The 25176-nt window shown below is 44.7% G+C and overlaps 1 protein-coding gene across 11 annotated transcripts in view; it reads left to right on the top strand.

Moving 5' to 3' along the window:
* Positions 1-25176, top strand: part of PATJ (PATJ, crumbs cell polarity complex component) — a 147142-nt gene that overhangs the window by 75431 nt on the left and 46535 nt on the right. For all 11 annotated transcript variants that reach the window (XM_021405454.1, XM_021405461.1, XM_021405453.1 and 8 more), the window contains 2 exons: positions 10881-11077; positions 18271-18362. In XM_021405454.1, coding sequence (XP_021261129.1) covers positions 10881-11077; positions 18271-18362 — 289 coding nt within the window. The remainder of the gene's footprint in view (positions 1-10880; positions 11078-18270; positions 18363-25176) is intronic.

A 25176-nucleotide genomic window follows, 5' to 3' on the forward strand; every position in this document is an offset into this window, starting at 1 on the left:
CACTGCTTATGTGAAATGTGCTATAAGCAAAGGTGTCTGACTCTAATCTTTCCCTTTATTTCACTCCTTGATGGTGAGAAAATAGGTCTGCTCCTTTGAAGAGGTTTATAAATTTCAAGATAGTGTTTCTTATACAAAATACTGTTCTACTTAATCAAGTGATCAGGTTGTATGATGTCATAAACCAGATTAACTGCTCGAAGAGACTCTCAGGACAGCTGATTAAATAGGACGCATGGTTTATTTGAGGGGAATATACAACTGTGTTCTGATTTCATGGTGATTTTAGATGGCAGGGTTTGTGTGGGGATGAATTATCTATTCATCTGTCCAGGTCCCCTCACCTCACGGAGGAGAGCAGCTGGCTGCAGAAGAGTAGGAGTTGCTCTCTGTTGCCAACATGCCCTTGCACATCAATCCCAGGTCTTACAGGGATGATACTTTCAGTGGCAGAAAAATCTCTATTAGCAGAGTATATGCCCTTATTTTCAGTTTATATCACATAAGGGAATTTAAAATAATTGTATGCACTAAAACCTTGCTTCCTCAGTTTAGTTGTTCAGCTATATTCAAAGTCTTTACCTTGTCATCCTCCTTTAATGCTCTGTTGTTTCTCAGGCTGAAGCTCCACAACACGAGACAGTCTCATGGCAGGCAAGTCCCCGCTCCCATCCTCCCCAGCTGCTTCCCATTCTGGATGCTTGTTGCCCTTCCCTTCCTCAGCCTGCCCAGCTCTCTCATGCAGCAGAAACCTGTGCCTCGCAGAAGAGGAATGGTCTCTGGGTTACTGACCTGCTCAGGCTCACAGAGTGAGGGTGTTCTCCTCCAGCTCTGCTTCATGTGGGACTTCTCGTGGGCTAAACCAGTGCTCTAAAAATAAGAGTGCTGTGCTTGGATGCCTTGCCACCTTCTCCTCTGTAAAGCTGGGAAAGGTCTTCACTTTGGTGTACAGTTTAAGCTGAGGCACTGACTCAGCAGTGAAGTGTGTGGGCTGAGCACAAAACAAACGATGGAAGCTGTGGGCTGTATTATATGGAAGCTTGCATAAAGCTGTATTGCTCTACACAACATCTATGCCAGCTGAACCTGGTGTGTATCTGGGGGCTTGCAAATTCCTTCCCCTGAAGCAGAAGGGGAGCGAGGGGCTGTGATCAAGGTGGGAAGTGCAGGCCCATCCTCATAGCTCGGTGGCTGGCTCAGGAAGGGAGTCCTGTGGAACACAGCTGCCCCAGGTTGCTGCTAGCACACCACGGAAGCACTGAGCTATGTGTCAGAAACCTTGCTCAGAGATAGGGAGTAAGTCTTTCTCTGCGTGCCTCATTTTGGACATGAAGCTTTGTGTAGTGAGCCAACAGCTGCCCGCTGCTGGCTCTACCATTAGCTTGTGTATCTGTTTTACATGTAATGCTGCAATGAATACGTTAGGCATCATAAACAGGATATTCATGTGATAGCTACAGATACAGAAGATAGGAAAGATAGAGTAGAATAATTCTTAGTGGGTATTTTTGTTAACAGGAGAGGTTTTAGAGTGAATTTATAGGTAAGTATTTATTTTGTTCTTAGGCACAGAACTGGAAGCCTCCGGCACTGCCAGGTGTTGCAGTCATTTTTCATTTTCATTCTTCTTCTTACCTCGGCAGTCAAAGGCGAGTCATGACATTGGGAAACTCGGGATTATGCTTGAAAGTAAATCAAAACTTCCAAGCATTCCTTGATGTTGTAAGAAGCTTGAAAATGTAATTCAAGTGCAATCTGATAGCTCAAAAAACCAGGACCTAGAACCAACCCAGGCTTTCTCTTTCAAAATGTCTCAGCCCCATGTTTTTATCTAACATGTGGCTTTCTGGCTGCGTACCCAGAGCTGTGCGGGGCTGGGCTGGGTGTGCAGCACCCCAACACATGGCACAGGGATGGCCTTTGGGGACTGACCTCTCAGCAGCAGAGGGAAAGGGGTGAGCACAGATCCTGTGCAAAAGCATGGCGGATCCTAAAATGCACCGGGTAAGTTTTAAATGGCATCCTCTTATCTATTAACATAGCTTAAATAACAGCAAAATATTTGGGAAATGAATGCGTGCACCCAGAGAACTGGGAGAAATCTGGACCTAGAGCTGACTGCAGGGAAAAGCCAGACTGTGACTTCTCTTCAGCTGCCTGAAACAAAGCCCTATTCTTTCTGTAGCTTATTCAAGTAATTCAGTGGGAATAAAAATAGCTTATCAAACTTGAACAACTTGTTAGAAGCTGGAAAAGGATATTTTTCTTTTCCAGCCTGTGAACAGAACAAGGGGTGTGAAGTCGAGAATTGTCAGTTTGCAAATGGTGGAAGTGTTTGTGGCTGTGGTGTGTGAGGGCAGAACCTCCCCCGCGGTCCCCGTGTGGCACTTTCTCTTAACTGGGTGTTGGTGAAGGCCCAAGGACAGACAAAAGGAAATCTTTGACAAAGTGGGAATTAGCCTGTTTAGAAATGCTTTTGATCACTGTACAACCTTGGCTGCTCTCTGCTGTGAGCAACAATACTGTTGTTTAATATTCCAGTTTTAAATGAAAACACACTTTGGTAAAAAGGCAAAGAAAAAGTTTTCTTCTATTAGTCATAATTGGCATATTTGTATGTAATGTTTTTGTTACAAAGCTATTGCTTGTGCTTTAATTGCACTCTAATTTCCTTTCCAATTCAAATGTTATGTATTACCAGGAAAAATATCTAATGTGTCAGAAATGTTTTCAATATCTGACATACGTGATAAACACTGAGCATTTCAACAGAGGTACATTAAATTTTGTTTCCTTAAGTACTTCTACAGTGTTCTATCCCCAGAGTTGGCGTAAGGATGGAACAGATTACATGAATACCAACTTTTATCGGAGATGAATGTATTTTAGTGGTAAATAACTGATAACAATCAGTCTTCAGCAAAATAACTAAAAAGTAGATGTATATATATAAAAGACAGGATTAAAATTTATCATTAAGATCACTGTTGAATTATAGCATGTGCAAAATAGCTGATTGTTATCTGTCTTCTCTGGGCCTTCTTGGTGTTAAGACATTTCCTCACTGCATTTTCCAGCATAGCTGTGTGGGTATTTTCTAGGGCCTTCCAAATCTGGATGACTCATCTAACTAATATTTTCTAATCGTTGTCACAGCATATTAAAAAAAACTTCTGCATAAGCAGATCTAGACCACTGTTGTTGTTTTTTTTAATATATAAAAATTGAGTTTAGTCTTTGCCAACTCACTGTGCCGCTGCTTTGCTGCAATGCCAGGCTGTGCTGCAAGCCGTTGTGTTGCACTCTGCTCCTCTCTGCCCTGCTCTTCCCTCCAGCACAGAACAGTTTCTCCATGGAGTGGTCTTCATCCAGTTCAGCAACTGTGGGTGGTGCTATGGCTTGTTACTGCAACAGCGTTTTCAGCCTTATGGCTTTTGATCTGTGTTTCACCAGCAGTGATAATTCCTCTGGTGATCTTCCTTGAAGAATTTTCTTTAGATCTTTGGGCTCATCAGGACAGGTGGTGTTCTCTGGTCAAAAAGCCTTTATTGTTAAGCCCGAAAGTTTCCTGTTTTTTACATCCTATTTCCCCTTAGATGGAGGAGGTTCAGGCTCCCATTGGAGGCTCATGAAATTAAGAGTGAATCTGTTTGAGAAACATCTCAGCATTCTGGCTTTTGAGAGGTGTTCTCTGCTTCCCTTTCCAGTTACTTGGGGCTCTTCCTCAGAGCCTTCGTTAGGTAATAAACTTCCAATTTTCAACTGTACTCCAGTGCTGTTCACTTTAATTAGGCTTGGTGCAGAAAGATACCGAGATAATGACTGTGCCACGGTCTTTTTGTGGGAACATCGTTATTTAAAGATGAAATACCATCAGCTCAAGTTACACTGTATTACTGTCAAGGGAGGGAGAATTTAAATGTTCACAATGATAATTTATTGATGTCGAGACCAAGCAAAGAAGCCATGGATTGCCCAGTACTCGCTGTTCAGTCCCAGGCATGCTTAGTCTTCCATAAGATGAATGAGCAGCTCTCAGATACACATAGAGAGAAGAGACTGGGAGCCAAGCCAGGGCAAGCCAGAAATCCTGCTACTACCAGAAAGAGTTGCTTAGAAAAGAAATTGCTGTCCCGATTGTGAGATTTTTTCCAAAATTTCCTTGTGATATAGATCACTGAGATGTCTTCTGTTGGGGAATCTGGTTTTGTGAGCATCGTGCGTCCTTACGGACTACTGACAGTGTTGTGTAGAAACAACAGTGCAGAGGCCAGGACAACAAGCCACATGTTCTCAGAGCTGTTTCAGGTTGCCTTGAGCCTTTGCAGATGGCAATCAGTATCTCTCAATGTTCTTATGATATGAAGATGTCCTCGGTTCCCGGAGCACTGTGCTGGGTCAGCCTCAGTAGAGCGGGACCTGCTCTGTTCTCATGGTGCACGGTGCTGTCCCCATAGGTCAGCTGGGGACCTGGCAGCTGCCATGTTGTGGTCATAGAGGAGTATACTGTATGGCAGAACAAAGAGCAGTGTTACACAGTACTGCATTTTTCTATGGGATTTTTCCCAATTACCTCTTTGACAGCTGAAAATGAGTCTATGTTGGCTTTCTTTTGAGGCTCCTCCATTTTTCTGGATGTCACTGGTTTGAAGTGCCTCTGCCTTCTGTGGGCCTGAGCATCATCCGTGTTGTGGTATATTTTTATGCATAACTATTTGTATGCTCAAAAAGGGCTTTATCTAAGGAAAAATGCCATTGTTGCTATCTGTATTTGTTGCTATTTCTGTTCTGTTCTGCTGACTGCATTTGAACTACCAGAGGCAGCGGATGCTCAGACAACCAACCCGTTGTGTCTCCTGTCTGGGTGCCACGTGTATCAGCCATGGGGCAGTGTGCAAGATGCACGTGGACAGCCTGTGCTGGTCTTCTCCACAGAAGGCTGTGGGTAGTGGGACCATCAGCTGGAGTTCAGTGCCAGTGCTCCACATGAGCGCCTGATTGCGAGATTGCAGCACCCAGAGATCGCTTCTGAGTAAACCTGAGGGCTTTGATGAGGGTTAATGTCTGATTTGCAAGGCAAATGAGTGGAAGTATTCTGTGCAGAGGAGGGGAGATTCCCTTATAATTAGCAATTATTCGCATCAGGATGCTCTGCTTAGCACACTTTCTCTAAATCATCTTCGACGTGTTCAAGGTCTCGGATCAGTATGAATAGCCTCGTTATGTGCTTCTCATCTAACTAAAAAAGCAGGAAAACAAAATATGCCTTCCTCCTTCCTCATAGATCTTGAATGTTGTATAAAGAAACTGCAGCTTATAGAAGAAGCTTTGGGTCTGAAATGGGGAAAAAGTAGACGGCAAAACTCCATTTGTTCACAAGATGGCATGAGATGGTGCAAGTGTTGGAGATGCTCCATGATGATCTGGGCTGCAGCCAGGGCTGAGCACCACTTCCCCCTCCTGTTCTCTTGGGTTGCAGGAACCAAAAGAAGAGGTGATAACTGTTTCTAAATGTCACCTGCTCATGGGAACAAAACAAAATGGTTCTTGAAACGGATTATGGAGGCTTGTTACACCTTTGTTCCTCCGTTAGTTAGAAATGACTAGTGGGGACTTCACTATTTCTGTGAGAGAAGGGAGATGTGAGGGACAAGTGGGACAAGTTTTCATGTCCATCTGCAAAGCTATTGCAAGCATTTGCATGGCATGAGAGGAGCAAAACAGGTGGGAACCTGTGCTGAAAGGAGCTGTTGGAAGAGAAGGAGCTCAGACATCCCAAATAATGGCTTGAACCCTTCATGCACACAAAAGAAGCAGTCCTCACGTGAGCGTAAGGATTCCGTTTTGTGAGAGTGCAATGCTTGTTTTTGCTGGAGCTTGGGTGAGTTGTGTTTGTGAGGGTAGGAAAGCCCACAGTCGCTGCTCCTTTAGAGAAGGCTGTGCAGCACCTTGTGTTTGTGCTCTCCTTGTGTGTTTCAAAGCAGTGCTGTATTGTTTCGGTGCACGGTGTTGTGGGGAGGAAGCGGAGAGGTACAGCCATGCAGCTCTGTGTGTATGGCAGACTCGGGCTTGAGATATGGGCATTAATTGAAGTATTTGCCAGAGAATAATGGGAATGCTGGGTTTTATTCTTCTCTGAGAGTCATCGTTTTGGTAAATGACTTCCAAATGGTGTACATGAAGCAAAGCATTACCAGGGGGATGCGTGGCTTTCAAGGGGAGACTGCGGGAGATGCTGAACTTCTGGACCCTATGGGACCCCCAGTCCAGCCTTGGGGTGCTCCCTGCCCACCCACTTGCAGAATACTGCAGTTATGAAGCTGTTGTCCTCAGCAAACATCATCCTCCTCTCACCAGCCGCGGAGGGGGCTGGCCATAGCGCAGTGTCTGGCTCTTCCATTTAGATGTGCTGGTTTAGAATAGATCTGCCCTATTTCCCTCTCGTGTGCTGGTCGCTGAGAGAGGAGTATGAATGATTTCACGGAGTTTAAGAAAGCGTTACAGAAATCATCTTCTCTGTGTCAATTTGAAGCTTAAGAAAACAGATGAGTGCATCACTTTTGAGATAAGGTTTGAAAAACTGTCTGCCTCCTTGGAGCTGAATAGAGGGCTACTGGGAAGATTAAAACAATAAGCTTATTATATTATTAGTAGTGGGAGAATTCTAAACCCCATTTGTTCAATTATGGTCCCTTAAAATATGCTTATTTAGGTTCTTGTAAATTGTAATCAGTAAATTAGACATGCTGCCCTCACAGCTTGAGGGTTAGCTTTCAAGGGACTTCCTACTTCTTTTTTTTTTAACGTTTATAGTGAAATGAAGAAGGGAATTAGTTGTTTGATATGCAGGGCTGGCTCTCTTGGAGGATGCTGGCTGCATTCTGATGCCTATCTTTACTAAAGCAGAACCAGCAGCCGTGGTGCTGCAGCACTGCTGCCTCAGACTGCGGCCAGGTTATGTTCTATGTGATAAAAATGGTGGCAGAAGCCATTAGAAAGAACACAGGACGTAAAATGGGACCATGGTAAAGTCTCCACAAGGCAGCAAACGTCACTAACGGTTGTCTGAGGTGACGCAAAAGGAATGGAAAATCCTCAGCATCACCTTTTGTATACAAATACCATGTCATTTCTTTTTGTGGTGCATCCCCCTGCCCCCTGTTTTTCTTCCTCTCTGCTTTGCCTTGGCAGGTTTAATATTGAGCGTTTGATACTAACACCAATCATCCGGCTGAGTCATCCAGAGCTGTTTCTTTCCTCTTTTTTTACCTCTGTAGATGGACTCTAATTAGCATCACGCAGAGACACCATTTTCAAAAGAACTCCCTCTCCCTTTCAGCTCGTTTAGCTGGAGACTTCGGCAGGTTTGGGCAGCAGGCTCCCCAGCCTTCTGCAATGCTTTATGTGTCTTTGCAATTTAAAGAGCCTCTTGCCTTCCTGGGAAGCTGCGTCTGTTTTTTCAGCGCAGATAAAATGTGTGTTTGTTGCAGTACTAGATCATGCAAACTCCAATATCCTGGCCATATCTTCCCCCTTTCTTTCTTTTATCTCTCTGTTTAATATAGTAGGAAGAGTGGCTGAATCAGGGAAACATATGCAGCAGCATAACAGTATATTGTTTGAAAGCAGTTGTCTTCCATTTCCAGGGTTTCTCTTTTGAAATGCAATTGTCTGCTAATGGGACCGGGGAATGTTATTGCAGGAGTGATTGCTACAGTGTGCCCGTGCTTTCGGTTTGCATCGTGCCTGCGCAGTATTTCTAAAAGTAACAGGGCCCAACCGTGGCTGGTTAAATACCGGTGCTGTGTCTGCAGAAGTTGTGCTAGGCGTGCTGTCACCGAACGTGGAAACGGCTCCGCGCAGCGCCGGCACAAAGCACCACGTCCCATGTGTACGGCAGTAACAACAGAATTACAATTGCCTTGTGTAAGGGATCTGGTAATGAAGGCAGATAATGGGATTCTTTGCAAAAGCAGATGCTAACTGGCTCCCCAGTGCTAGGCACAGAGCTGGAAAGTGATACCAGCTGCAGGGGGGGGAGCGGCTGAAAAGGCATTAAAAAGAAGACGCCTTAGACGCACGTTTGTTTAAGCAGTAAATACTTGTTTTAAATAATCTTACGAGATTCTTATTAAGAGGCAAACTGAGAATACGATTCCAGCATGGTAGCCAGCTGGGTGCCCAAAGGAAATCTGTATGCAAACTGGATGAGCAACACGATGACGGCACTGGGAGCAAACCCTGGTGCTGCTCAAGGATGGGACAGCGTGCCCAGTGCAGGGAGACCCAGCTTTAAAGGTGGAGTGTCCCTGCACGTCTGTGTGTGCATGCCTGTGGTGTCCACTGTGACACTGGGCATTGTGCCCCCCGGCCGGGCTGGCAGCAAGATGCAGAGGGGGCTGCTGGCAGCCGGAGTGCTGAGCTGGGCACCAGCCTGTCAGCCCCAGCCTGGCCACGTGCAGGCACATCACGACCTTCCGCGGGGCTGCCTCATCCCAGGCAACTACCCTGCCTACTATTTTTTGGAGAACTAAAACTCACTTTGGGACTGATGCCAGGATGGAATAGGAATGTATGTGTACTTCTGAGCCGCTGGCGTTTTTCCCAGGGGAGAAGACAGGCTCTGTGCTGCCCGGCAGAGGAAGCCCTGCAGAGCTTACAGGTGCACTGCGCCTTGCTGACAGTGTACTTGGAGACATGTGCTATGCTTTGAGCAAATGAGAGTGAGATGTGCTGCCCATAGAGAACAAGCAGCAAGGGCAATGGTCTGTAGCATCCCTCTGGAGGGTCCTCTTGTACACAGAAGTGTATTTTCCAAGAAAACTTAGTTTTGCTGCTGTCCTCTTCTTACAACTGGGAAACACCTAACCTGTCCAGGCTGCCGCCCAGCTGTGGTAGGCAGGAAGCAGCTGGATGGCTGTGAGGGCTGGGCTTGGCTCAATGGGAACAGAAGGTGAAACCATGGTGGTGAGAACACAACGTGCGTGGCTCTGCTCGCATCTGCTGTGCTTCCACAAGCATCGTTTTGAGACCATCCTCGCTTGCTGCTTTCTGGCAGGAGGCATCCTGCATTCCAAGCAGGAAAATAACGCCTTCAAAATTCGAGTAGCAAATCACTCCCCTAATTACATTTTGACCCCATTAGTTCAGAAATATATTAAAGAACCGCGCAGCTGCACAGGTTACTGTTTAATGCAGTTCTCTGAACTTTTGGCATATAATTGATAGTAACAAGCAAGGTTTCTAATTTGTTATGATATTCTGATTTTGTGCAGACCTCTGTAGGGCTTTACAAACTCAGCTCTCCAGGGATGGTGTCTAACCCTTAGCACATGCCTCCCAGGCTTTTAGGCTCAGGCCGCCGGGGTTTTGAGTGAGGCAGGGAGATGCCCATAAATAAAGCAGCGGGAGCGCTGGTTCTTGCCATGCTGCCTGGAGCATGGGGCATGCCCTGGGGTGCCCCAGGTGGGAGCATGTTCCTCTGTTCCTGCTGAATTGGGAGGGCTGCTGCAGCTGGAAAACAGCTGGGGAAGGGCCCTGAGAGCAGAGCCGGGGAGGTGCGGTCACCCAGCAGCCTGCACGCAGGCTGCGCTGCACTCACCTCCACTTTGTCGTCTTTCTTCCAGCTTTTGTTCACTTTGGGATGCTTCCCTCTCACCTTCCTCAGCTCCTTCCCCTCTTCTGTGTTGTCATGGAAACGTGCTTAAATCGTGCTATCGAAACGTGCTTCCCTGCGGTGGAATGGTAATAGCTAATATTGGTCTTGCAGCTGCTGACTCAGGGATATGGCTGGGCATGTAATATCTCTTCTTGCTCTCCTTAATGCATAATGCAGCAGTTTCTTTCACCTTGGGCTTTGTACTGAAGGTGATCCCCAGTCACAGCAAAACACAGCGATCTGCCTTTATAAAGTGTGGCCCAGCCATAACGTGGGCTGCAGCTGGGGCTAGGGAGCTGGTTTCTGAGCTGCAGAGGGTGATCAGACAGACAAAAAATGACCCTTGCTGTGTGTGTAAGCAAAAGTTGCAAACATTTGTCTACCAGCGCTGAAAAGAAGACATTCAAGTTGAACTGCCAGCATACTTGGTTCCACAGGCACGCATCGTGCTCCAAATAACTTTGTGAGTGTATTGCATTCTGTCACAGAAACGGTTGAAATGTAGATGAAAGACAAGTAACTGCCTTAGTATCGTTTAAAAACATAATCATTCATGGGCATTGCCTCTGACATCTGCTTTGAGTAATCATCTGCACGGCAGCACATAAAGGTAAGCAGAGCATTGTGAGCATATTCCTGAATCACCAGAAAGAAGCACAACAGAAGGCTTTATCTTGGGATGAGGCTTTGCAGTCTGTTTGTAATGTAGGATTTTCAGCTGACTGCAGTGGTTAATTAACCAGCTCCAACTTTGAGAGTGGCCTGAAATTGATAGTTTTTATGAGGTAAATTTGGGGTGCCTCTGGAATTCCCTCGTTTCCCCTCCTTTCAAAACATTTTTCTTTCAGAACCAGCCTGTTGTATAAATAATTAAAGCAATGCAGTTCTTGTGCTTTGGCCATGTTCTTGTTTGGCAGTGTTAGTGACACACAGTGTTAGTGATACACAGACAACTGGGTGGTTTGCAACAGACCAAAGGCACCCAGGCTAAAGATATGTGAGAAGTGAGCAGTCTCACTTAACTCTCTTTGTGACATGAGCTGTGGAGGGAACACAGGGGTTAGGTACATCGTATCTCGTTCTATATTCTGTGCTGGAATGACCTCTTAAAGCATAGATACTGAGAAGCTCTCTATTTCTAGCGTGTTTCTGCGTGCCCTTGAGTGTCTGCGTGTAAGTCATGATGTCTTGTAACTTTCTTTATTTTTCTTGATCTTTGCAGAAAAAATCAGGCAACGATATGCAGATCTACCAGGAGAGCTGCACATTATTGAGCTTGAGAAAGACAAAAATGGGCTTGGGCTGAGCCTTGCTGGCAACAAGGACCGATCTCGTATGAGCATCTTTGTAGTTGGTATCAATCCAGATGGACCTGCAGGACGGGATGGAAGGATGCATATTGGTGATGAACTTCTAGAGGTAAGTGTTTCCTTTAACTACTAAATATGGTTCATATGGCGAGAGGGAGAGGCATATGTGAGGCTGTCATTTGAACCTTAAATAAAGAAATAAAGCCTGCGAGTGGAATTAGGTGGCTGAGGGAAGGAACTGCACTGATTTATGCCAACTGAGAACTTGGCCTTTGGCAGGTAAATGTGTTCTCGGCGAAACAAAAATCACTGGCCCGTGAAAACTAATGTCTTGTCAGTGAGGTCTGTGCTCTCAGCATGTTCACAAGTTACGTGTAGGGAGGGACTGTTGAAAGGCAGACAGAGAATAGTAAATCTGTCCTTGTAGTGCGTGTGAGGTTTTGCAAGAAAATTCACACCTTACATTTAAAAAAAAGAAAAAATAAAAATCTGAACACCCTCAAAGTTACCATATGTGTTTTTACAGATGACAGGGATACCCCCCATTCTGAAAATAAGATAAAATTTCACGCTGTAATCTGTTTTGTTCTGGTGTAACCTAGGATACATATTTTCGTTAGCTGCATCTGACACAAGTTCACCCACAAGGCAAGAGAGCTCAGCAGCAAGGAGCGTGTTTTGCCTCCTTTTTTCCTCCTTTCTCCTTGCTTCATTTTGGATGGATTTCCTGTACATCATCTGATTTTTGGCTGTTAGCAAAACACCACTTTTCTGCAGTACCTGCAGTGGTTTCCCATGTCATGATTGCTTCAGCAGCTTAAAAAATTAGCCATTGCTGGGGATCTTTTCTTTAAAAAGAAGCCTTCACTGTGGAGCAGGTATATGGTGACCCGCTGCTATCCATGGGTGGTGATTTCTGATCTTTCAGCAACTCACTGTGGCATCAGAGAACCAACTATTTTCTCACGTTTCATGACTTGAGAAAAAGCAATTGGACTGCCTGGGGATACCTCAGGAGCAATCAGAATTTTCTAAGCATTTGTCATTTTCCAACAGTTCTATAATTACGGGTTTTCAATACACCTGGTACAAGAAAGGCTTGTTCTGCTATAATAATAGCACCATCTGAAGTTTATTATTTTGTTTTCAAGTGTGATGAATGGCATGAAGGTCTGTACCTTGCTGAAGTAGTGTAGGTAAATGACTTTCTCCTTCAAATTACTTTTCTTTCCCTGGCACTGGATTCTAATAGTTGGAAAAAGTCAAACTGTTGAATTCTGGGTGCGCACCAGTTGAACGGCACCATTTTGCTCTGTGTACGTGGTAGAAGAGGTAGTTAAGGAGAGACATGAAAGAGCCTTTCATGTCGATGTGCTTCCTTACAAAGAAGGATCCGCAGAGGTTTCCTTACATCTCACGAGTTATTCCTTGTGGCGTGTGTTTGATCTCATGATAAATATTGCTGTACTTGAAAGATGCACCATCTGTGGTTAATCACATGGACCTCGAGGCTCGGGATTTACATGCGTGAGCCATGTTGTGAGTAGCATTTCCAAAAACTATGCGTTGCCCTAGTTCCTCTCCCTGCCAAGATGGAGATAAAATGCAGTTTATCTTCCCTAGGAGGAAAAAAAAAAAAAAAAAGGTGATGGTCGCTGTCTCTAAACCAAAGTTCAAAGTTTCAGTAACTGCCTCTCTCGGTGAACTTTGCCATCAAATGGGAGGCGTGTCACTGGTGGGCAGAAGTGCGGTTAGTTGTGTGAAAGGATGTGGTGATCTCATTCTGGTCCCCAGTGGGTACGTATCCCGTGGCAAAACATCCTGTAGTACAAAGGAAAGGGCTGCACATTACTCATGTGCAGACGTCTCGTGCTCGCACCGGTGGTCGATCGTTCACAGCTCTGTTTTTTTTGCCCTTTGAAAGCATTTTGGTGTTATATGTGAGCAGCACTGAAATGAAACTAATGGGCGTTTACGCTGGCAGGGTATTTTTAATAACTGTTGGGTTCAGTGACCATTTCAGTCACCATTAGGAATACCTGAGAAGCTTACACATCGCTGAGGTAGGAATGTGGCTTTGTGCTTCTTCCGTGCCAATGATGCAGGGGTTGTGGCTTTACTTGCTGCATCAGTTAAAACAACAGAGAGTGTTAGAAGAGCACTAATGGTAAACTGAAGCATTGACAAGGTAGGAGGTGGCAGAACCAGGTTGTTTGGGTTTCTCCAGCTAAAGGCTTAGAGTCAGGCTATGAGTGCAGCCTTGAGGTGCAGAAGTGCTCCCTTGATTCTTCACCTGTTGCTGATGAAGCAAATTCTGTTCCTTGGGGTGGTGCTTCCCTGCATGGCAGTGCTGCATGGCTCTGCCTGGAGGCTGACTGCTGGCCTCTGATAGAAAGCTTTGGGGCTTGGCAAGCACTTGGTAGCATTTGAAGCCATTTTCCCAAAATTGTCATCTGTCAGCAGGTAGGCAACCCTCTACTCTTTTCCAATGGAATGTTTTAAATATACTTCTATCTGCACCTTGGACTGCGCATCAGTTTTGAGCATAAGTCTTCAGTAATGTACCTTGGATGGCTGTGCCATTGGAGGGACACATCCTCTCATACCCTTCACGGAGGAGGAGTAGTCAGGGCAGAATTTGCACCCAGCACAGAACAATGTCTCTTTAACGTGATGCAAGTTGTGCTGATCTGTTTCTTATCCAAGCAGAGATACCATCTGCGGTGCCTGAGCCTGGCTCACAGCTCTCATGCAGGTGTCTGCACTGCGTGGTGTCTCGGGGTGCTGAGCCCCACTGCTCTGAGTGCTGCAGGCTCTGCCCTTCTGCTTTGTGCTATTCACAGTGAATAACCCACCCTAGGACTGTTGTCATCACTGTTGTTCAGCATCAACTGCGTTCTGTTAATGGAGTGAGCTGCATAGAGCCCTGTTGTGCAGAATTACTGATGTCAGGATTCTCTGCTGCCTCCCTGGCCCCGGTTATCTCACTAGAATGGGGCAGCAGATAGGAGGAAGTTGTTCTGGTTGTGTAGCACAAGGAGGACGCAGCACTTCAGGAAGAAGTCACCTTCAGGCAGCTGTGCTTGAGGCAGTTTGTGGCAGTGTGGTGGCTGTGGTACCTCAAAGCCAGAGGGCCTTTGTGCTGAATGCTTCCCTGGGATTTTCTTTTAAGAATCTTATCTAAGTAGAAGTGATGCTATAATAGTGCACCAGATATGTCAGCATTTTGACCAAACAAATGAACTGTCCAGCCAAACTCCTGTCACTTCTGTCTTAGAACGGGGACAGGTTGGTGTTTTACTCTATTTGTTGTGGGATTTATAATTACTTAGGATTGGGCGAAGTAGCACCATCCATCAAAAGCAGCAATAACTTGAGTGTGGGAAGAAGGGCTCTCCCATGAGAAAAGCCCTGAATTTATTAACTCCAGTAGTGACCTTTTCAATTCCTACTTACAGCACAACACTTATAGCTTCTGTTCCCATTCTCAGATTCATTTCCTGAAGGTATCAGCAGCACAACAGCATCCTCTTGGCCTTTGGTATCAGGATGCCACTACTTTTCACGTGGGCTTTGTATCTAGGCTACCAGTGGAGGTTAGTGCTGCAAGGTGACTCCTGACACTGAAGGATGAAGCTGTGACCTGGAGCCGGTTGCTCCCTGGGCAGAGGTAAACCCCCAGGTTTTTGTTCCCCTTCCTGGAGAAGCCTGGGAAAGAGAGAAGAATTCACATTCCAAACAGTATTTTTCCTTTCTGCTGTTTTCCTCCTGCCTATTGCTTTAGGTTTGGGTGGATTTGATTGCAAACTTTTTTTGAAATCATTCCTGTTGTTTCAGAGAATCTGATTAAATCTCAGAATGTTTCGATTCCTGCGGTTAGAGGGAAACTAATGCGCTGTTACAAAGGAACAATAATTACAGAAGGCTACGCCAGCTCTTTTGCTAGCTTTGGGATATTGCTTGACTCGAATTTCATAAAAATCTGATGATACTCATTTTATTGGTTTTCATTACTGCCGCGTAGTAAAAAAACAGTGCTCTTTTTAAAATACCAATATTTAATGTTTCTCCTCTGCAAATTAAAGTTTGAGAAGCAAACAGTTGAGGTTTTTTTTTAAATGTTTTTCTCTTAATTTGGGAGTTCAGATTTCCTGGTGTTTGTGTGTGAAACCGTAAAACAAAGCTGTGTGCGTGGGCAACGATATGTCCCGGATATGTGATAAAACCTGCTGTAGGCCTGTGCTGGGCTTATCGGGGATGGAACTTAATTCCATCCTGGCCTGAGCTCGTACCTGCAGTGTGCTCTTAGCTTTCTTTCTGCTCTCATGTCTTTCCATTAAGTTATGTAAAGAGGCACTTAACAAGGAGTTGAGGCTTAGATCTGTTTGTTCCTTTTCGTAGAATCATATCCCAAGTTGGAAGGGACCCGTGAGGATTGTCAAGTCCAACTCCTTTTCACAGAATTATAGAATAGCTTGGGTTGGAAGGGACCTCAAGGATCCCCTGACACAGACAGGGCTGCCAGCCGCTAGATCAACTACTAGAGCAGGTTGCCCAGGGCCCATCCAACCTGGCCTTAAACACCTCCAGGGATTGGGCATCCACAACCTCTCTAGGCAGCCTGTTCCAGCACCTCAACACTCTCTTCAGTAACCCCCCCCCCCCCCAGATATCCAACATAAATCTCCCATCCTTTAGTTTAAAACCATTTCCCCATGTCCTATCACTAGCTACCTGCATAAAAAGTTGATTTCCCTCATGTTTATAAACTCCCTTTACATTTTGGAAGGCCACAATGAGGTCTCCTCTCAGCCTTCTCTTGTGCTTGGTCAAAGCTTTCTTTTTCTTTTCTGGTCTTAATGAGAGAAGTAAAGCTCAGACAGATAGTGTTTGACTCAAAAGATTAAAATGGTGCTGCTGCTGAAATCCTGGATGTTTCCTTTTTGTTTTTTTTTTTTAAGCAAGCTTTTGTGCTTTGCTCTTCGCTGTGGTATCTGAACCTGGAGTATCACTGATTTACTTTGCAAAAGAAAGTGACCTTTTTACAAAAAATAAAATAACAAATCCTGGTGGTAATTGCTGTGTGGAACAAAGTCCAAAACCTTGCGGAGATATATTACTTTGATTACCCTTTCATTTTGGTATAATTAAATAATTATAACTTACAGACCTAGCTCGGAACTAATTAAATTTTGGACTATTTGATATATCTACTGAATAGCATTAATTTAGCCAGAGTAAAGACTATAAATTTTAATCAAAGAAGCCTGCTGTTTCAAAAAATTGATGGTAATGCAACTAAATACAAACAATTAGTAAGGCATCCAGCGTTCCCAGCAAATAACTTCTTTGGGGGACTTGGAGAAATGACATCACCAATCATGCAGGAAGGTGAAGCTCAGCCCAGGTGTCCTTTGTGCCCCGGTTTCTGAGCCAAAACTGAAGCTGGAAATTGTTTGCAGGTCAATCTATGTGAATAATCAAGCGTTGGGGATTTGATTCTTGCGCTCACGTTGGTTACTGAACTGCTGACACAAGGCCGTAAGGCTAGCGGGTTGTTTCTTCATTGGGTGAAAAATTCTTCTAAGAACACAAAACCGAAATCCAACACAAACATTTTCAGTAATGAGAAGCCCTGCTGTAATCGCTGGTAAATTGTTCCTGGGGTCCATTATCCGTATTGTTTTAAGCAGCGTTGGTGTATCAAATGTGAATGTAAATATTATGTTGTAAAGGAAGAGTGGGAGGAAAACACGAAGGGTTCCCATGGAGCGGGCTGCTCGCTTTGTGGGGGTATGGGATTGCTGCAGCTCAGAGTTGCAATAATCCGATCAAGATGCTTCCAGTGAGGTTTTTGACAGAGTTACATGATATATGCTACTCATCTCAACGTCATCTTTTTTTTAAACAAAATAGAAATGTGGCCTTGAATTAGTTTCCGTATTCACATTGTTTTCTTCTTCATCTGGAACAGAATAGCTGCTCGAGTAAAGAAATGCTTTGCCTTGGGTTTGGTAGCAAACAAGTAAAAATCGTTCTTCCACAGAGCAGTGTTACCTTCGTGTTTATTCCAGTCTGAGTTGTCAGAATTGGAGACTGATCCATTCATCCCCGCTGTCAGGGAAGGACGCTTCCTTCCCCACCTGCCTGCGTTTTTGGTTCCGCTTAGTTCTAAACCGAAAAACCATCAGGGTGCCACTGAGAAGCTGCTTGAGGGTTTTCTGAGTCTCCTTGACCTTGAGCCTTCTTTTCGCCATGGTGCTCAGCACAGCTTTTCCTTCGTTTACATTCGGTGTGGCAGGTCTGGCTGCCTTCTGCTCTGCTTACAGCCTTCATGGCTGCACTTTGCCGACAGGTCAGCACCTCCTGGGTGCCAGCAGGCAGGGACAGGAGCAGGACTGGGTCATGGGGGTGCACCAAGCTGCTGGGAGGTTAATGAAACACTTCAAATTTTACACCATGGGTGATCTTTATGATGGGATACTGAGTATGCTTTTGGTTCATCTCCGAGCTATTGTTGTGATTGTCAAGGTGTCACTTGCCGAGCACGGCAATGGAGGACAGCAGGCACCTTATTTGCCTCAAACTGGGAAAGGGCTTCTGTTCTCCTTCAGACAGAAGAGTCCTGAAGGCCATGGGAGTGTTGAAGGCCATGGGGGTGTTGAAGGCCATGCTGTTTCCCCTGAAAACTGCGGGATTGTCTCACATTTGGAAAAGACATCCAAAGCAGTAGCTAGCTGGTGTTTGTTGCTGTGGTTAGGTGTTTGATCATCCACAGCAAAAGTAACGTGGTCTATTCTGAAATCGTCCTTTCTGTCTTGTCTAGTTTCTGAACTTCTGGTTACCTGCAGGTGAGGTGTGGGTCACTGATAGCATTAAATTAGCTCTGCATTGGTTGCTCTTTTATATTGGTCTAGAATAAAATTTGGAATGTTTAGCTGCTAATACAGTGTTTTTTTTCTTTGATTATATTGGAGTCGATGATGTTGAAAATGACAGCCTTTGTTGTGTGCCTGTCATGCAGTGTCTCTCCAGCACAGCTGTGCCCAAAAGGGGCTCTTAGTGCCTCAACACCAGTATTTCTGCCTCTCTAGAGACACAAACAACGCAGATAGATTTATCTATCAGTACTTCTCCAGTACTCCTATCTGTAAAAGCCTCAGAAGGTTTGTGATTTGTATTTTTTGACCCACATTTCCTTAGCTTCTTATCTCCTTGTCCCGTGCCTTGGTGGTGTAAATTAAAACAATGCATACTTCTTTTGGAACTCCATTTACATGAAACTTTCTTTCCATTGAACAGATAAACAATCAGATATTGTATGGAAGAAGTCATCAGAATGCTTCTGCAATAATTAAGACTGCCCCATCAAAGGTCAAGCTCGTTTTCATACGGTAAGAACAGTTCTCATCAAAACACTTGTTCATACTTTATCCTATTCTGTTACATATCTGCGTGTGTAACTGACCTATTTTCAGCCTGTTCTGAAATTGTTGAACTTACTCAGCTCTCTGTGGAATGAAATAAAGCTTTTCCTTGACTATTCATCTCGGGACTGCTGAAAGTCCAATATATCAATATTGGACCTTCATAAATGCCACTGTTCCAGTGGTGGCTTCTGTTGGCACTAACAACCGCCCAAGTTTATTAATGTGGTCTTCTCACCAGTGTATACATCACAGTTGATTTTGTTTTATATTCTTTGCTCATACTCAGCTTACCTGTGAACAATGTAATAATCTGTGGATGAATGCATATAAATGTGTACATTTACTTGCATGGCTCTGTCTGGTACGGCGTACACAGAAATGATGGAAGAGCAGCATTAGCTCGGTGAAGAATGAGTTGCTATACTTGGCAGCACAGAGGATCTAGAGGAGATTAATGGTCTTGCCTGCAGCTCCCGTGTTACTTTCTCCAGCTATTGAAAATTAAATGTCATGTACAACAACTCACTCACCATTACTTAATTGCATATGGAAAATGTGCCTGGTATGGAACCTCCAGAGGCAGAAGCAGAACGTATGAAACCAAAACCCGAGGCTCAATTTAGTGCTGTCAGACAGCAGTGGGAGCGTGGGCTTCTGGCGAGCCTGCCCTGCTGCCCCGAGCAGCAGCTGCCTGCTGAGGGCCAGGCTCTGCAGGGCTGCAGCGGGGCGTGCTTGTTAGCTCGAGTCTCCCAGGGATAAGGGAAGAAGTGAAAACAATGTCAGTTCTATCTGTATTTCCCCTTTTCCAAGTTCTGTATGTGGAAGTGGATTGCAAGGCAAAAAGTTGTCATGACAGCCATAATTAATAGATACTGGAAATACTGTTGGATAATTCTTGTCGTTCTCCCTAGGGCTTAAAAAAATTTGCCATACACGCTGCTGTTCAGGTTTTACACTTTACCACTTTACACTTACAAAGAGCATGCATCTTGTCCCTGCTCTCTGCCTTGCACTGGAGCTCACTGACAACTGACAAGTTTGCTCACTTGACCCCAGCAGCCATTCAAACAGCAGTGAAAGGAAATTCTCCCTGTGAGAGAACATTGCCGGTAACTAGAGCACTGTCTAGAATGCAAGGATAAACATTGCTTTTAGGAAGAGGGGAGGGTATCGGAGTTTTACCAGAGCTAACTTGTCTCTCTTAAAAGTGAAATTTAAGGAGAGAAGATTTTTCTTGTGAATATATGCCGTGAGCCCATTCTGTCTTGGTGCTTCGAGTTCCAACACCTTTAGACCTCAAAGCAAGCAGATGTGATTGAATGCATGAACAAAAGGCTGTGCCAATTGCAAAAGTCTTGCCCAAGGTGCAGTTTGGTAGAGGTTTTTGCTTGCTCTGTCAAACCATTTTAATACTGTAATCTAAAAGGGGAGGTACTGAAACGCCACTACTTAATGCACTGTGGTGCCAGCTCTACTAAACGTGAGGAGCTGCAGACATCATGGGTCTCCATCCATCTCTCCCGTGTGTGTGTGCAGCAGCTTTCCAGACGAGAGCAGAGCGCTGAGTGCAGCTGGCTGAGAGCGTTCCTGGTCGCTTTGCTGCTTGGCTGGTTTCAGATGTGTTCCCCTTGGCTTTAATGATGTGGAAAGAGCAGGATACCGTTACGTTCATTACGAGGAGGAGCCCTTGCAGCAGAAGTAATACTTTCTTCCTCCTGAGCGCTGTTACTGATTCCGCTTCCTTTTAAAGGTAGAAGGCCCAAAATGTTGCAGAGCTAAATTGCATCCTGCAGCACGCAGTGAGAGGAAGCCACAGATCACCATAGCAGAGTGATGTGTACTGCAGGAATTAACAGGGAGTTGGATTTGGTCTTCGTGAGGATATTCATATTCTGATTTCAACAACATAAGGCCTGAGTAGATCAGTTTTCCATAAACTCATTATTCTGTTGGCTAAATAGTTCCTGCATGCTTGAGTGAGCTGATCTGGGACATGAAAGCAAAACTGGTGGGACTCCTGGACTATCTATTACTAAAAAGTGTTTTCTCTCATATCCTAGGGCGTTACTTTCTTCCAGTGAAGGATGTTCTGTGATAAGCAAGCTGCTGTTTTGCTTTGAAGCAGGAAACTGCGTCAGGAGTTTCCTATTCCTGATGTTTTGGTTCACGTGCAGGGCAGGGGGATGTTTCCACCAAGGCCTTAATCAGTTACAAAAGAAGCCCAGAAAATCTTGGGCATGAAAAAAAAAAAAGACTTTCTATGGGAAATGTAATATATGTCATCAAATAGATTGTGTCAGAGATGGGGAGAGGGAGGGGACAATGACGGGTTCAGAAAATAGGTGTCCTCAATCTTTTTGACTTTCTACTAAAAACCTAATTACAGTCTGCACTGTAAAAGTCTTCACACATTTGTTTTTATACCCAGGCGGTGTTACGATCGTATTCCCACTCTTTCCTGAAATTTTTGCTGATGAGACAGTGCAGAAGTGTTGTGAGAATCACAGCCGTCCCTTTATATTTCAGGGTTTCTCACTCTGCTTTATGGGCATCCTTTCCTCAATTAAACTGACAATGATTATTTAAAAGAGTTGATTTTGGCCAGATTCCAAAATATAGGTCTTAACACAGCACCGGTTCCCAGAGGTCTCGTTAATTACGTAAGCTTGTAATAGCATCGAAAGGATCTGCAGTTAGTCACTTTTTCCCTCTTTTTAAGATTCAGTGCATCTCGTGCTTCGCAGCCTTCTACAGGAACAAATTCGAGATGTTTAACGTGCTCACCCATTCTGACAGCCAAACCAATTGCCCAAGCACAGCATGGCCTTTGTGCGATGAAACAGCTCCATTCGGGGTCTTGCTCTGACCCAGTGTCCAGTGGCATTTCTGACCACAGTCCTACAGCCACTACATTAACTTCCAGGCTCCTGCGGCGAATCCAGGCTGCAGTCATCTCACAAAGAGACTTGTTTTGTGTAGGAGTGTTTATGCCCTACTTCCCAAAACAGAATGGGTTTTGTGTCCGTTGGATTTTTGGTTCACGCATTAAATGTTCATCCTTTTAAGATGCAAAATAAAACAATTAGATTTTGCATTTGGAGTAGGAGAACCAGTTTATATCAGGAAGTTCTTCTGCAGTGAGGATTCTGTGATTCAGCAAACTCGGTGCTTTGTCCATGCTCAATTAACTGCCTTTAATCTGTTCTGGTGCTTCAGTGTTGGTATAATAAGCAGATCAAATATAGTTTGAATGCTTGAATCAAAGGGAACGCCACTGATTTCAGACCATTATCCCACTGTGTTAAGTTCTGTGATTGTGTGTATACCTTTTCTTTCCTTAAAAGAAAACTATCTTATGCTGCGATGAAAAATGCTTTCAGAATAAGTTCTGTAGGATTTTGCCTACATAAATACCATCTGTTAACTGTCCTGAGTTGTTCCCCGGCACTGCAGGGATTTGTCCCCCTACTCACTGCTTTCTGATGATGGGGTTGGAATTTCTCAGGGAGGTCCACCAATCTGTCAGTTTCGCCCTCCTTCCACTTCTAGGTGTAGCTGTGAAGACAAATCCCTTGTTATTTATGGCGATGTGCAAAGGAAAGAGCTCTGCTCTGAGGACCATAGAATAGAATGGTTTGGGTTAGGAGGGACCCTCAAGATCATCCAGTTACAACCCCCCAGCTATAGGTAGGGACGCCTCCCACTAGACCAGACCACTCAAAGCCCCATCCAGCCTGGCCTTGGATGGGTGAGGTGAGGGCTACGTGACAGTCATTGCTGCCACTTGGTCACTGAATCTGCCCTCTTCTTCCACAGCCTCTGTGAGTCACAGTATCTATTGTGCCCCGGACAGCCTAGATAGTTTCATGCATTAGAAATTATTTTTGCTCACCGTTTATTCTAGATAATACACTTGATCCTATTTTGATAGTCTGAACTTGGTTTTACTTGCTTTGGTTGTTCAGGTTCTTTCGTGTGGGAAAGTATTATAAATAAGCTTCTGGTGCCTGTGCAAGCTTGAACTTTCCTGTTCAGAGCTGTTTCCTCCTGCTTGTACACATGTGAATGAGTGCACAGCTGAGGAAGTTAAGTAATTTGGTCACTTTCAAACATGTCATCAGTTACAGTGAGTTATTTAAGAGGTCTATATGCATTTGGCTTCCATCTACTTAAGAGTAGATGGAAACAGACAACGAAGCTGCTCTTGCCTGCGATAGAGGAGGCCTGTCAAGATGATGCACAGTGCAAACATCTTGCCTTGACCCACCTGAAGGGAGAGTTCCATGCGTCTTTTCAGTCTTCAACTCTCTTCTTCTCCAAAGGGATTTCTGGAGGAAAACAAAAGACAAGAGACCCCAGACTGATTTCTGTTTTCTTTCTTGAACAAGTAGGGTGTGGACAATCTAGGTTTTCATTAACTTGCAGGTCTGTGTGTACACAGCTGTCACAACCAGAGGGAGTCCTGAGGCTGCTGGACAAGTATCATTCCCCTCACTTGCTAGCCTGATCTCTTCCAACTAAGGTGTCGTGCAAGTTACTGGGTTTTTTTGATTTTTTTTCCCTGATTCTTGGCATTCTTTGTACTTGCGAAGAGCATCCACAACCATCTACAAGCTTTTGTGAAATGATCTTTTTAAGTGCTGACAAACTACGGAGCTGAAGGTAGTTGGGAAGGAGGATCGTCTCCCTTTGTTTGGATGTCAGGGAGTCACCTGGACTTCTGTTAGCCAGCAGCTCTCAGGAATCTTCAGAGAGGAGTTCATTTCTTCCCAACCTAATCCTGCTCATCTAGAGCTCAGGTGGATTGCCCTTTGGAGTACATCTGGCTTGGGATTGGTCTTGTTTTAGCGCTGACTATAGAGGAAGTTTGGACGATATCTTGGATGAGATGCTCAGCTTCAGACAGGAGATGAATGCCATTCAGCCTGCTCAACAAGTATTTTAGCACCACGTGGCAGTGAGCTACACCGTCACAAACCCAAGATACACACAAGTCATTCCAGTGGAAAAAAGAAAACGTCCTCAGATGAAGGTGGGGAAGCTGGATGCAACAATTACAAATATGTTCATCCTCTGAGCAAATAAACCTGAATTTGGCTGAGGCTGGGGCTGCAGGTTATTGTCTTCGGAAGGAAAACTTTCCTCAGTGCTCCATAGGCAGCTCCAGCTGTGTGTGACATTCTCCAAGTGCCAGACAGCTCTGTCGGGTGGCTCAGCATCGCCGTGCTGCTGAGCTGGAGCCTCATGGCACCGCTTCAGCTGTGTGGGACTGAGCCATGCCGTTAGGTTTGTATTTGCATACCGAGCTCTGTAGGCATTTTATGTGCCAGGCGTTTGTGGTGGTTAGTCAGTAGACAGTAATAACAGTATTTGTCTTTGCTTAAGCCGCACGTCTCCCCCTCCAGCAGAGGTGCAGTCAGGTGGAGCAAAACTTGAGTTCTTCTCCTTGGGCAGTGAGGATGGACGGGGAACACTCGGGGGTTCCACTTAGACTTTGGAAGGAAAAGAAATGCAGTGAGATATGGCAATTCAAGCACATAAATCTGGAAGTGGAGGATCTCTCTAAACTTTACAGGGTTTGCCACTCACGCCCTGCTTTGATCTTGCTGCCTGTGACCTTATGCAATGAGGAAGGCTGGGTGTTCCTGTACTTATGGTGTGGGCACCCAACCTCCAGCCAGGTCTCATCCCCATTGTCGCCCAGAGACTCATCCTCAGAGGTTTGAAGCAATGGAATCATCCGTGGGAGGAGTGCCAAATTCCGTCCCCTTTTGGTTTACGTGGAGCTGGTGAAATACAAACAGCTGTAGGAGGAGGGCTGCTGCCTGGTGCTTTGTACAAACCAGGGTAAGGGCTGGACGAGAGCAGGGGATGCTTATTGTTTCTGCAGATAACGGAGGGGAGTGCCTGAGCAGCAGCTCTTGGCAAATATATCAAATGTTCTTTTTGCAGTTACTGTAATTTGAATGTGATGTTCAGACGTCTGGGCTGTCTGCTCCAGCATCAAAAGGGAACGATCGTTCCTTTTAGTTGTAAATAAATTCATGTTTTAGTCGAGGACACTTAGGGAAGTGGAGAGCAGAAAGAGCAATTTATTATTAGCTCCGTCGCTTTAAAATATGTTCACTCTTTGATTCAGCTTTGAAGCATTCTCCTTTGAAGCAGCATTAAAGTATTTAAATATGAAGGAGCCCTAGCAGGGGGAGATTACAAGTTGAGACATTTTGTAACCTTGTTTTTTTTTTTTAGTTTTTGCTTTTTTTTTTTTTCCTCCAGGGGAAGGATGACTGTAAGGGGTTTTGTTATTGCTTGGAATAAAATTGGCCATCTATTTAAAGCTGTATTTAAATGTTATCCCAGCAACAGGAGAGGAGGGGGGGAGAAAAGCACCAGAAAATGTTGTGTGTATATACAAAATAGAAACTGTTTTGTATTAATTACATCCTCCTTTGCCATGCAGACGCTTATGTCTAACAATTCTTAGAATGATACTTCTCACAAAGGTTTATGCGTACCTTATTATTTCGAAGTTTGCTGCTAATTGCAAGTTGTGCAGCCCACGTTGTACGCTGGAGAAGTGTTGGTTTTCCCTGTTTGTGCTCCAAGTAAAGCATTGTCAGAAAAAATGGCACAGTTCAAGAATTGCTCGGTCTCATAGACACCTTACATTTGCCGATTGATTCTTATGGGTTAGAACAGCAATATTATTAGATTGATGTCTCTGGAGCATAAGAGAAGGGAAAATGTCCTTGCCTAATGCGCTTTATGGAGTAAAGCG

Source organism: Numida meleagris, chromosome 7 (genome assembly GCF_002078875.1).
Source record: "Numida meleagris isolate 19003 breed g44 Domestic line chromosome 7, NumMel1.0, whole genome shotgun sequence".
NCBI classification, from domain to species: domain Eukaryota; kingdom Metazoa; phylum Chordata; class Aves; order Galliformes; family Numididae; genus Numida; species Numida meleagris.